Source organism: Falco cherrug, chromosome 1, assembly GCF_023634085.1.
Source record: "Falco cherrug isolate bFalChe1 chromosome 1, bFalChe1.pri, whole genome shotgun sequence".
In the NCBI taxonomy this organism is placed as follows: Eukaryota; Metazoa; Chordata; class Aves; order Falconiformes; family Falconidae; genus Falco; species Falco cherrug.
This window is the reverse complement of record NC_073697.1, coordinates 96,537,379-96,550,401: the sequence shown is the minus strand read 5'-3', so window position 1 is coordinate 96,550,401 and position 13,023 is coordinate 96,537,379. Positions and strand designations below refer to the sequence as shown.

The window sequence follows — 13,023 nt, the reverse complement described above, 5'->3', positions numbered from 1 at the left end:
CCACGCTGAGAGCCCACGGCGTTTCTCTGCTGTGGGGGAGGCCATGGCGGGATGCACAGAGCCATATGGGGAGGCTGATCTGTGCTCCGATGCCAGCACTTGCTTGGCGCAGCTGGAGACCACCACAGAGTGACATCACTCCTGTTCCATGGGGTGTCTTGCAAATTAACTGCGATGCAGTAAAGATATTTCCTTCCACACATAGGTTTTTATTTTCTCAATAATTTGTTAAAGGACTTCATTAGAGCCTCATGTTCCCAAAGAAAATGCTCCAATTATTATAATAGTTCTCATTTTTGTAAGTGAGAGCAAAACAAAACTCCGTATTATCATACATCTGCATGTCCCCAGGGATTTCAGTTGAGCTGTTCCTGATTCATGCCTGGGGGTGGCGAGAGGAGGAGGAGGCAAATCAAGCATGGAGTAATTTTCTAAAATACATTTACATTTCAGAAACTTAACATTGTAGTTAGTTGTTGCTGGCATAATTAATGACACCTTCCTAGCCCTCAATGAACTAATAATACTCATTGAACGGTAGCTGAATGTAAAACCTGGGAAATAACTACAGTGATTATCTTATAAAGGTCAATTTACCGATGTTTCCTGACAATGTAAGTATGACGGCTTGGGTGGAAACACTGAACGGGTGGAGCGGCTTGGCGGGGAGGAGGCGGGGTGTGTGAGGCAAAGGCCGGGCTGCAACCAGCATCTGCAGAAGTTGGGAGGAAGGAGGAAATGACACATCTGGCTGTCCTGTCCCTGTGTTCCACTCTGAAGCCAACACGGGAATGCTGCTGGCAATCCACCCCTCTGAGGTACTGAGAACATTTACAATAAGCTTTTTAAGCACATTTACATAAACTTGCACACCTAAAAAGCAGCCCTCCAAATAAGCAGCAAGAGATTCAATTCAAGATTAGGTAATGCAATTCAAAAACTCGTCTTTTATCTTACCTAAAATAGGCTGAAGCCCCTCAGTAACTGAGGCCTGAGCTTACAAAGTGTGAAACAACTACCGTCTGCATTTGGGGATCCCTGCGTTTTCACACAACACTGAATCTATCAAACCGAGCCTCCGTAACCTGAAAACCTTCTCAAAGGTAATTTCAAAGCACTGTGTATCTGGTTTAAAAAGTGAATACTATAATGATTGTTCCTATAGGTATTAATATCCATTCAAAAATTCCCAAATAAGGCTCAGCAATTAACTTTTTTTTTTTTAACTTTACTATAACATTTTGCAAATTGTTACATTAAATGAATATTCCTGGTAAGAATCGCTTCTCTACCTCGCTTTCTCGTGGTGTGTAGAACCTTGGGGGATTACTGAGCTGCAGAGTCATCATCACTTGTTATTTCATGGCAGAAGTAAATGGGACATCTAGCATTAATAGATTTAAATCTTTTAATGCTTCTTTGGTAGAGTCCAGAAGGGTCAGTGAGGGCAAGTCTTATTAATAGATCTTCTGCAAATGCTACTTTTCAGCTACAGAGTAGCTGGAGGAGTTAAAGACCTTTGTTTAAAAATATTCTATGTTAGGCTTGGTAACAATCTGGTTACAATTTAGACACCTTAAAGCATTAAAAGTGATCTCAAATCACATGTTAGAATGTGATTCATCAAGATCTGCCCAAATGAAGGTGGGAGTGTCAACTGCAGCTGCCAGCAGTCACCAGATCTCAGCTCTGTCAGGCCCACGTTACTCCCTAAAACATCTGTGTTTGGGAGGATTTCTTGTTGGCAAGTCCTTAGTAGAGCTAAAGGAAAAATTGCTTTTTCTCAGTTTGGCTCATTTGTTGGACAGAGATTTTACCCCACGTACAGTGACTGCACAAGGAGCTCCCATGCTTTAATGTAAGACTACTGACAAAACTATGTGTACAATTTGGTATTTCAAGGGTGACTCTGGATGGGCAGAGTTTAGGTGACACATAAGTTTTTAAAAACCAGACTGCACTGTTATTTCTTAAGGTGTCTTAAAGCAACCTCTTGCATGAGAAATGTGAGAAATGTGCTGCTTGCCTGTTCCAACATGGTATTCACAAGGTCTTTGTCTGATCTTTTCATTGCTTTGACTAAAATTGCGAGCTATTATTGGGGGGGGGGGGGGGGGAGACATTTTTTATTAAATAATGTGTAAAAGTTCACAGCATATCAGAAGCTTTTCAAAGAGCATAAGCATTTCCAAAAAGAGATAACCTGATTTGAATTAAGGTATGGTGTCAGTGCAAATCCAAAAGTTGGGCTGCGCAAAGATTCCGCTCTTGATGCTAAAGCTGTCCAGTCTGTGCCATTCTCGTGGCAATTACATGCCAATTATTTATTTTTTTCACTCAGTTCTTGTATCGAACTTGCTCCAAAAACAGACCCTTCCTACAGAAACCTGTTAAGATTGCAATGTAATTTAACGTAAGACTACGGACAAAACTACATGTACAATTTGGTATTGTACAAAAAGCAACCTTTCTTATGGGTAAATTTGATTTGTGGTCAAAATTTATTTTCAGCAGCTTTTGTTCGTTGCTCTTTCTGGCAAAGGTCTCCTTTGTTCTGGGGGCTCTCAGGGAAAGCTTTCCTGAGGACTTGGCTGGATTTGTATTGTTGGGGTTTCTTTAATGTAATCTTCTGGTTTAAAGCTTTCAGTTCTTACAACCTATGATTATTATGGTTTATATATATATATCTATCTCCCATTCACAGTGTAGAGAAAGTACCAACGGCCTCTAGAAGCTAGCTGGAACTGGATTTTTAAGTAACAAACCCCATTTTCTGTTATTTAAAGATTATTGCGGAAGGGCTTGGTCGAATAATCAGCACTTTGGCCTCTTCCCTACAGCACCGAGGCTTTTAATTCTCTCCCGGACACCCCCCTGTTTGTACGCTGAGGCGCCTGGACCCCCGGCCGCCGCCGGCCGCCAGACCCCGAGCCGGGCCCCGCCTGCGCCGGCCGCGTCACCGCTGCCCTCAGCCCCTCGGCGGGCGGTGTACGCCGCCTCGATACACAGGCAACAACCCCAAACAACCCAAACCCGTGAGGTAAAAGTTCTCCCTTATTTCGGTGACATCACCTCTAACGCACCCACAGCCGCCACCGGCCGCTCCTTCACCGGCCTGAGGGGTATTTTCGTGCCCCGCCCACCTCCGCCACCACACAGGCGCTTTCTCTCCTCCCATTGGCTCCGCCCGCCTGCTGTCGGCGGGGAGCAGCCAATGGGACGCGGCGCGGCGGGAAGGCCCGCCCTCCGTGAGGCGGCCCGCCGGAGCGCCGAGCAGGGCGGGGGTCGGCGCCGGGGGTCGCCGCGGCGGACGGCGGCCGGTTGAGGCGGCGGCGGTGGCCGGCGCTGGCGTGCGGGTGGCGGCGGTGAAGCGGCCATGAAGGTGAAAGGGCGGGGGGTGTTCCCGCCGCTGGGAGAGCGGCTGCTCCCTCGCTGCGGGGAGGGAGCAGGGGGGCGAACCGGCGCCGGTGGGACGGGCTGTGCCGCGCCGCCCTCCTCGCCTCAGCCCGCCGTCCCCCCCGCGGGCTTGCCCCGTTACCGAGGGACGCCCGGGCCGGGGGCCGCCTTGCCGCGGGGCTCCGGCGCCCCTCGCTGACTCAGCAGCCGGGCAGGGCCTGGTGCCGCCGCCTGAGGCGAGCCCCCGCCCGGGCCGCGCACTGCGGCCGCTGTGGGTGGCCGGCGGCGGCTGAGGGACCGGCGGAGCTCCGGGCGGGACGGTGCGTGGGGCTGGGCCCGTGAGGGGGCGGCGGTGGGGAGCCGGCCCGCGGGGGGCGCGGCGGGGCCGGTTCGCTCCTTCAGGCGGTGCTTGGCGCCCGGGGCTGCCGCTGTGCTCTCGGGCGAGGGCCGGGGGCTGTGTGACCGCGGGTCTCCCGGTTCGGTGGGTGCCCAGGGGCGCTCGAGCCCCGAGAGCGCTGTGCTTCGTCTCAGGGTGGGTGCAGAGGTGGAATTCCAGCAGTACAGTTAAAAAAATATCCCTTCTGCTGCTCTCCTCATGGTCTGCCACCTTTGGTAGCATGTCCCGCTCGCACAGGTGTGTCAAGAGCAGCATACAGCCCCCCAGCTTCTTGGGGTGGGGGTCATACTGGGCTGAAATTCTCCCTTAAAGCCAACAGCAAGAGCAGGGAAGTTCAAACGTGGTATTTTGCCCCTATAGGATGCACATAAAGTATGGAGGGAGAAGGTAGCTGATGGCAGCTTATTAGAAGAGACTTTGGAAGTGGTGACTGATGTCGTTGGAAAGGGTTTTGGTGCAGGAATTGGCAAAATTTTAATTCACCCTCAAGGGAGGGAGTTTTTGGTTTAGCGTGTGTCACTTGTGTTGGTGCTTTTCAGCGTGTCCTCATTTCTTGTACAGAGTAATAAGAGTCTAGACACTGTAATTCAATTATCAGTTAATGACACGAGTGCATAGAAAGAATCCACAGCTGACTTAAGTAGAAAATTAATGATCCCCAGGTTGCCTTACCTTTCACCTTAAAATGACTGCTTGGTAGTAAGCGTAAAGAGATTTTCTGTTTGATACTAACAACATTCACATATCCAAACAGGTAACAAAAATTTCCTAAGTATGTATTTGTTTAGTGTTGACAGTGATGTCTGAACAGTTGTTACAGGCTCTTGAATAAAGTAACTGTAAGAAGCAGGTGGTAAACTATGGTGCAAAGGCTGTGGTAGCATCTGTTATGTCGTTTTTGTCCTCATGTGTACCTGTTGTTGCTGTGACTCCCTGAAAAGCCTGTAGTCATATAATGAAGTAAGTTAAATTCTGACAGACCTTTTTGATTCATTATTTTATTTTTGTTATTTGTACGTGGCTATTTTAAAATCTTTTAAATGCAAAGCTAGCACATCAGTTTTCAAGAATATATGAAGAATTAATGTTTCTGCAACTGGCAACTTTCCCTTAAGACAAAAGGAAATATTTTGTAAAATTCCTGAGATTTTAAATTGGGAGCTCTCTTGGTTTAAGTAATTGGTTTTCAGAATGTATTTCTGGAAAGTTAATTACTCTTGCTTAACAGACTAGGATAATTATGCATAACTTGTTTTGTATAGGAAAACCTAATACTGATCCGTTTCCACATTTTGTTATGGAAAAGTAGAGAACAAGTCTTAGCTTGATGATGGTTTAATGATCACAGCTGTCTGATTACGCAGTGGACAGGCGCCAAGTGTGGATCTGTGAGAGCAGCCACGTGCTGGGGCTACTGGTGCCTTGGCTGGAGGTCAGGGAAGGGCCACTGCAGTTCATCCCCCTTGAACTCCCTTTGTAGGAAGCTTAGGGAGGTTTTTCTTGTGTGCTGGGGGTGCCCACTGCGTGGAGATTTCTTGTTATGCCTGGGATGAGTTTTGCTCTTGAAAGATCTATAAAATTAGACTAGTGAATTTAATTTGTTGCATGTATATTTGATGTTACAACTGCCCAGTGTTGCGTGTTGTGCAACTTAGAAGCAAAATAACCAGCTGTGTTCGCTATTTTGCTGGATTGCAAGACTTTTAATGTCAGCTTACAACAGTAACAGTGAAGTGCCAGGTTTGTGTGGGTTGCAGAGATGCTTTTGATGTTCCATACTTGAAGCACTTGTGTAAAGGTGGTGTTGCAGGACATGTTTGGTCCTATGGCATTGTTTCTCACAGCTGCTCGAAACCAGAGCGAGGACTCTTTTCTTACCTTTTGTGCTCAGTGGTTTGGTAGGAGACATGCTGGCGTCTCCCCACTTACTGTGTTAAGTTCCCACAAATGTAACAGGACTGTGTTTGGTTCAGGGGAAATGTGCAATTTAATACAGAAATTAGTCTAGTTACTACAGGAATTAAGGCAGCAGCATTACTGAGCTGAAATGCCTGTTCTGGTTTAGGTTTCACAGCAAGAACTACAAGTTTCAAAAGCAATTATTTTATGTCTTCATGCTTTGGAAAAAAGGGATGCTGCCCTGGAATGAAAACCAGCACAGCTCTAACCAGCGTAGTTAAGAAAAAAGTATGAAAAAAAAAAATTGTGTTTAAAGGCTGTTGTGCTTCCTTTCAGAAAGAACCTGATGTGATTATTTGCCCTTTTTTTTTTTTTTTGAGTAGGTTTCAGTGAGCCACATGACAGTGATTAAACATGTGACCTGAACAACTTGGGAGTCCAAATTCCAGCTTTAAAGTAGAATATGCAATTTTGGTAGAGAATGTAGCACTAAAGGCTTTCAGGAATAAAAAGTAGCAATTTACTTAGGTATTTACAATTTTTTGTAGTGTTTTAAGATTAAATCATGTGACTCAAAACTGAAATCCAATCAATATAGGATAATTTCATTTAGAGTTATTTCAGTTTTTCTTGGACATTTTGTAAGACAACAAGACAGCAGGTTCAGGGGGGGTCTTGAAAAACATTGCCCTCTCAGAGAAAATAGACTGCAACTAGTTTCTAGTGAAGATTGGTTTATTACTTTCAAGTTTGAACACACAGAAATTTTTTTTTAGAGAGTTTTACTGTGAGTCATACAAGAGCAGGATTAGTTCTGGAGAAGATCCTGCAGGGGACAGCTCTGCTCTAATTATGATAAATTGTTGTGTTGCTGCCTGTCATCGTTTCAGGTTTTGCCTCTCACCTATGACTGGCTGTTAGTCCCTTCCTTCTTTGCTCCACTATTGCGTTACCTCCTCAAATTCCTTACCCTTTTTGTGCGGGACTCTGCTAGCAAAGGAGTTATGAAAGCAAGCGCCTTGTGCCTACGTTAGCCTCGCAGAAGCAAATCTTACCTACTTTGGTTTTGCAGCTGAGAAGTGGAGATTATTGGGCTGTTATAGGCATTAGTGTGCTGAATTCCTGGTGCTCCCGGGATTCAAGCCACATGCTTTTGGGATGATGACAGATGGAGCTAAGTAGCTCTTCACTAGCAAGTCACATCTGATGTGGGCTTTCAGATATTAATTTTCCTTTTTTTTTTTTTTTTTCTTTGTAAATGTTTTCAGGCGGGAGCTACTTCCATGTGGGCTTCCTGCTGTGGATTGCTGAATGAAGTCATGGGTACCGGTGCGGTCCGTGGCCAGCAGGCTGGCTTTGGGGGAGGTGCTGGCCCGTTCAGATTTGCACCGAATACAGACTTCTCAGCATATCCGTCTCCAGCTGCGGCGGGCGCTAACATAGTTTGCAAAGCCTGTGGACTTTCCTTTTCAGTTTTTAGGAAAAAAGTGAGTATATTTCCTATTACATAGTGTTTTTACTCATATGAACTGATCTGTAGGCATACTGGGAGATGAACGTGTATTTTTTTCCTTAGATAAGGAAACCCGAGGCGGATAGCCAGGCACTTCCTCCCTCCCTTATTCTGAGGTCACAGGAAATTAATGTCAGATGGGATTAGAAGTTAAGAGGTCTGATGTTCATTAACTGGTGACACATTGAATGTGGTCTGCCCTAAAAATGAGTGAGATACGTGGTTTAGCTTCAGAGTTTTAAACCTTAAAATACATTTGCTTTTGAAGATGATACCAAACATAGTGGTTGAGTACTGGAATGAACAAATCGGGTGGTGGAGAAGCTAAAAGCTCTCAATATAGTAGCACAGCTTCTTTCTGTGAAATGCTTGAGTAATTCTGTTCATTTCCTAAGCAGGTGTAGTTCTGTTGCACTGCAACAGCCTCTCACTTCATTTGGAGGCAGGTTAGTAGGTTAATGCAGTTAAATAAAATTGAGATTGTTAATATTATTTCTATGTGTCATGACTGTCCAGCATCATTGTTTTGTCCACACGGTGACCTAATTCTCTGCAGCTCTCTCAGATAAACATGAAGCCTCTTTCCTCAGTTCGTGTTCCTTCAGTTTTCCCCTTCCTGTGTGTCCTGTTGTTTGCATGGCAAAAACTTCATTGAATTAAGCGCTGTATAGGATCATTTTCTGAAACTAACATTAATTTACCAAAATCCTGAAAAGCTTGGAGCATTCGGATTTGTTCAGTGGATGAAAGTCTTGCCTGTTCTAGCTTTTGTATATTGTAGGGAGTCTTTTGAACAAAGCTCTGTTCAGAAATGGCATCTGGGCATTTGGGAGCATTTACTTGCCACGTGATTCATCACGTTTAAGGCTACTTTGAATTCTTTGAGTCAATTAAGAAGAAGTTTTTTCTTTAGGGTTTGGGGATTATACTGTGTTTTACATATGTGAAAAGAGCAGTGCCACTTGGTCTATTCAAGACTATTTCAACATACCATAAAATTGACTGGCTTTCAGTTTTGTTTATTGTCTAAACTACAACTTGAGTACTTTAATTTGTTTATTCACAATGTTTTTCCACTGAAACCTCAAATCAGCTTGCAGCAGTGCTACAGAAGTGATGGACTGCCTTGGAACATCTGCAAAACTATTCGACAGGGCAGTTTTCTAGACTTAAATTCTTAAAATCATATATGTCAAAACTGACAAAGGAAAGACCAGTAGTAAATTATGTAGCCTGGAGAAGGAAGGAGCAGGGTCTAGATTTGTTTTCTGTACCCTGCGGCTGAATGGTTGTTTTCTCTTTCTCCTTAGCACGTGTGTTGCGACTGCAAGAAGGATTTTTGCTCAGTTTGTTCAGTCTTAAAAGAGAATCTTAGAAGATGTTCCACTTGTCACTTGCTGCAAGAAACAGCCTTCCAGCGACCTCAGTTAATGAGATTGAAAGTAAAGGATCTGCGTCAGTATCTGGTTCTCAGAAACATACCCACGGATACTTGCAGGGAGAAAGAAGACTTGGTGGATCTCGTGCTGTGCCATCATGGATTAGGTTCGGAGGAGGACATGGACGCTAGTAGCTTGCATTCATCACGGTCACAGACTTCGGGGTTTTTTACTCATCCGTTTTCTATGTCTGTATCAGTGTCGTCTCAAGGAGAACTTGCAAACAGAAGGGAAAGCACAGGAAATGGAACACCTTTACGGGTACAATAATTAATGTGTGGTTTATGGTATAGCATAGCTTCTTTTTTTTTTAAATTGGTAATGCATTGCTTTGAAATAAAATGCCAACTGGTACGGTTTGGGGTGGCAGGAAAAATGCCTTTTGTAATGTTCTGTTTTCAGGAGAGGTACTAGATAAGAGTACTAGTTTAGTTGATAGAGATGACTTAAATTGATAACCATCAGTAGCAAAGGAAACTTCATCATGTCATTGTCATCTGTCATCAGTTTGGTTTAAAGGAAAATGTTTTATAAGGAATAATGTGTTTTTATCCTGATTTAGTTTCATTTTGTCTGCAGGGACAAATGGAAACATCTTCTATAAATAATGAAGAAGAAGAAAGTGCAGAAGAGCAGGTGAGAGATGAACTATCCAAAGAACAAATTTTTGTCATGTGACACCATGAAGTGTGTAGGTCTCTGTTAATGTGTAGTATCACGCCCTAGTTCTTTCAGAGTTGGCTGTGTCTAGCGGTGCACAGCTGCATACACTTGCTTTAAAAAGAGTAAAACTTCAGCCAAGCTGCTGCAGCTTAATGTAGCACCAGATCTGGTGCTCTGAACTTATTGAGGCAGTTAAAAACGTACAACTGATGTGTTTCAGACTCCTGGATTGTCCAGAAAGCGAGCGAGGGCATCTTTGTCCGATATTTCAAGTCTGGAAGACATTGAAGGGTTGAGTGTTCGGCAGCTGAAGGAAATACTTGCGTGTAATTTTGTCAACTACTCAGGATGCTGTGAAAAATGGGAACTTGTGGAAAAAGTGAGCAGACTATACAGAGAGAGTGAGGAGAACCACAAGACACGTAGGTTTATATTTTATTCTCACTTCCTTCAGACTACTTCTTATTTTCTAGTTTCCGGTAGCTGGTTCTGCCAACAGAAGGACTTGGTATCTGACCTGGTCTGCTTAGCTGGGACAGCTGGGAAGTGGGTTTTAACAATTGAAGGTACAGGTAGAGTAGTTGAACATGGTTCTGGTGATTAAATGAAGCTTTCCAGGATTCTGCTGGGGTTTTCTAAGGCTTTTTTTTCCCAAGCTCGGAGAGCTCAGCTTTCATGGTGAAGGTAAAATTGCACAACTGAGAACCAGTTCCTCAGCGAACATGACACTTGGCACCTCCACGTCCTTTATTAGGTTTCACGGGGCATTGGGGAGGGAGCTGCTCAGTAGCCGTCAACAGACCAAAGCAATTCAGGTCTTTTACTGCGGTACAGAATTAAAAGCTACAGTGGCAGAAGTCCAAGTTCAAGTGGTTTGGTGTTGGTCCATGTTTTATGATCAAGTGGTTCTGTGGCTGCTGCTCAGTGACGGGTATTGTTCTGCCTGCTGTTACACTCAACAATGAGGCTGTGTGACTGTAGGACAGCCACAGGCTGATTCCTGGGTGTAATGTATAATCTGAGGAACAACTTTTTGATGTCATTACCAGCTGGAAAAGGGCCTGCCTGGCTCGCCATTCCTGTGTCCAGCAGCCAGGCTGTACAGAACAAGTCAATAGCCCTGGGCCGCTGCATGGCCGCTGCAGGACCCACAGTGCGGTGTGAAACAATCGGCTCAGTGCTCAGTGCGTGGAGGGGGATGGGGAGGGTGGGGGATGGTCAGCGAATGTCAGAACATGGCTGAGGTGAGGCCCTGGGTTCAGTCATGGCTTAGAATTGAAAGCCTGGCTGAAATCAACCTTCAAGCTTAGGCATCGGTTTATTTATTTATTTTTAAACAAGATCTGGCAGAACATTTGGTTATTGATAGGGGACGGTGGCTGTTGGCAATGAAACTTGACAGGTTTTATTCAGTTCTGCCACATTTATGGCCTACTTAAGGCTTCCACTTCCCAGGCTGCTTTATTATTATTATTATTGTGTTTAATCCTCTGAGGACAGTGTGCTGGCAAACAGAGCAAGCTCAGAGATGGAAACCCAACATGCTCGGAATTCTAACCTAGCGGGTTATTTCAGTTACTATGTTCTGAATTGGAAATGCTCTTGGAATTTAAAGCATGAAGCCAAATATTTCCAATGTTCATTTAGGGGCTTCCTAGTTCTTGTTTCTTTTGCTTTTTTGAAGAAATTAACTGTTGTGAGCGGGAAGCAGCACTGCCTGCTGCTGAATTAGCTGCTCTGTGTATCTTAGCAGTTGCCCAGCTAGAACCGAGCTGGTTTCCCAGGGCCCGAGTGCCTGACCTCCCTCCCTGTTGGTTTGCAGAGGGTGAGAAGATGCAGCTGAATGAGGACGACGATAACCTGTGTCGGATCTGCATGGACGCCGTCATCGACTGCGTCCTGCTGGAGTGCGGCCACATGGTCACTTGCACCAAGTGTGGCAAGAGGATGAGCGAGTGCCCCATCTGCCGACAGTACGTTGTGCGGGCTGTGCACGTGTTCAAGTCCTAACCCCACTGTGGGTGGCTGGAGTCGCCCTTCCAAGATTTCTGAGGGCAGGAGTGCGAACCCCAGGGTGTCTGTCAGCTTTGTAGTTCTCAATAAACGCAGCATTTTGAACATCAGGATCTGGAAGTTTGTGAAACACTTTTCTACAGCGTACCGGACCCTGCGCTTGGGCAGTGCGACACGATGCTGGTGTGTGCAGTGATAGCGCTGCCTGATGCTACCTTACAACCCCCAAACTGTTTGAGTCAAACTGTTTACACCAGTTCTTGCTCTCTTCTGAAGAATATCGCCTCCGATTATTGCGTTCAGTACCCAGCATCTGGTCAGGAAACACCTCTGCTTGACCGTATTAGCCTGTTACCTTGTCTAGTGCATTAGAAGCAATGACTATCAGTTGAATATTCAGCTTTTATGTAATTATAGAATGTAACTGTTCTGACACTGTCCCTGCAACAGTGTTAACAGTATCAAATAACGACTGTAGACAGCACTGCCATTAACTGTACCTGCACAAAGCCCTGAAGCAATCTATTTTATATTTTATGCCAATTGCTTCCTTCCAAATGTCTGTTGTTACACACGTACTGTCTGGGCCCTCCTCTGTACAGGTACAAAAAGCTTCATTGCTTTGCAGGGCTCTGCCATGTGGCATCCAAATACCAGTTACTTAAGTGTTTTTTAGTTTAGGAATAAAATATTTTTTTAAGAAGGGGTATAGTAAACCATACTATTGTGATCCTTAATCTGCTCATGCCTATTGTAACTATTAATGTGTGATGATTGTACTCCATGTGCCGACAACCTGATGTTACTGTGAATACTAACCAGGGTGATGACACGATGTGCTGCTGATATGTGGAATGTACGGTGTTACTGACCTGCACTGCAGAGGGGAAATGCAGCGTTTGTTTGAAACCTCGTTTGTTCAGAGACTTTTCACGTAGGCTGAGCTTCCTGGGGGCTGTGGTGCTGCAGGCAGTGCCCCCAGTGGGGTAAAAGTGCCCTCTCCAGCAAGGATGTCCAGCTGGGCCTTGGGGGATACCTGTGACATGGCCGGGGGAGGAACAGCAGCTGGGACAGCTCATGTTTTGGGGACAGGATGCCCATGGCCAAGCTGGTGTTTAAGCTCACTGTAAGAACAGGAGGCTGCCCTGGCTGGTTATTCTTTGAGCAGGGTGGGTTGATGGCACTGCAGTTTCTCCTTGGAGTTTCCCACCCGCCAGGGAAGTGCCAAGGCCAGGTTTTGCCTGGGCTGCAGCCCCCGGAGCTCTTACCTCTGCCACGCTCTCCTGCCTGTTCCTCATCTTCTATGTGAAAAATTCAGCTGGCTTGAGAAGGTAGCTCTTGCACATGAGATACACAGCCTGGAGCTGCTGCTGGTTATTTTTCAGAAGGGAGCAAACCTCTCCATGGCTTCATTTTTTAGAAGTAACTTTTTAATGGTACTTAATTGCTGGAGTCTCTGTTCTGTGGGTAAGCTAATGAAGAAAACCATACCCTATGTGTTAATTCCATGCTGATAATTTCATTAGCCACACAAGCTCAATAAAGATTTGTGATGGGCTTTCTCAGCCTCTGTCTCTTTTCTTACCCAGGGGCAGGAGCACTGCTGGTTACTCAGCCCCAGCTTTAACATTCTCTGAGCCCCTAGCACTGATCCGGGCAGATTCCAGCTGGAGGAAGGTCGCTGGGTGTATTTTATCCCCTCA

General features: G+C 45.4%; 1 protein-coding gene across 2 annotated transcripts; it reads left to right on the top strand.

The window, feature by feature from the left end:
• The first annotated feature begins 3,221 nt into the window (after positions 1–3,221).
• On the top strand, positions 3,222–12,878 carry RNF34 (ring finger protein 34). Of its 2 annotated transcripts, none has more exons than XM_055710059.1 (6): positions 3,222–3,382; positions 6,961–7,179; positions 8,516–8,905; positions 9,224–9,280; positions 9,528–9,729; positions 11,130–12,878. In XM_055710059.1, the coding sequence occupies exons 1-6, from the start codon at positions 3,377–3,379 to the stop codon at positions 11,315–11,317; spliced, it is 1,062 nt and encodes a 353-aa protein (XP_055566034.1). In that variant the 5' UTR covers positions 3,222–3,376; the 3' UTR covers positions 11,318–12,878. The 2 variants fall into 2 exon arrangements, with proteins under 2 accessions (XP_055566034.1, XP_055566039.1); XM_055710064.1 differs by lacking the exon at positions 3,222–3,382 and adding an exon at positions 3,498–3,716.
• The last annotated feature ends 145 nt before the right edge of the window (positions 12,879–13,023 follow it).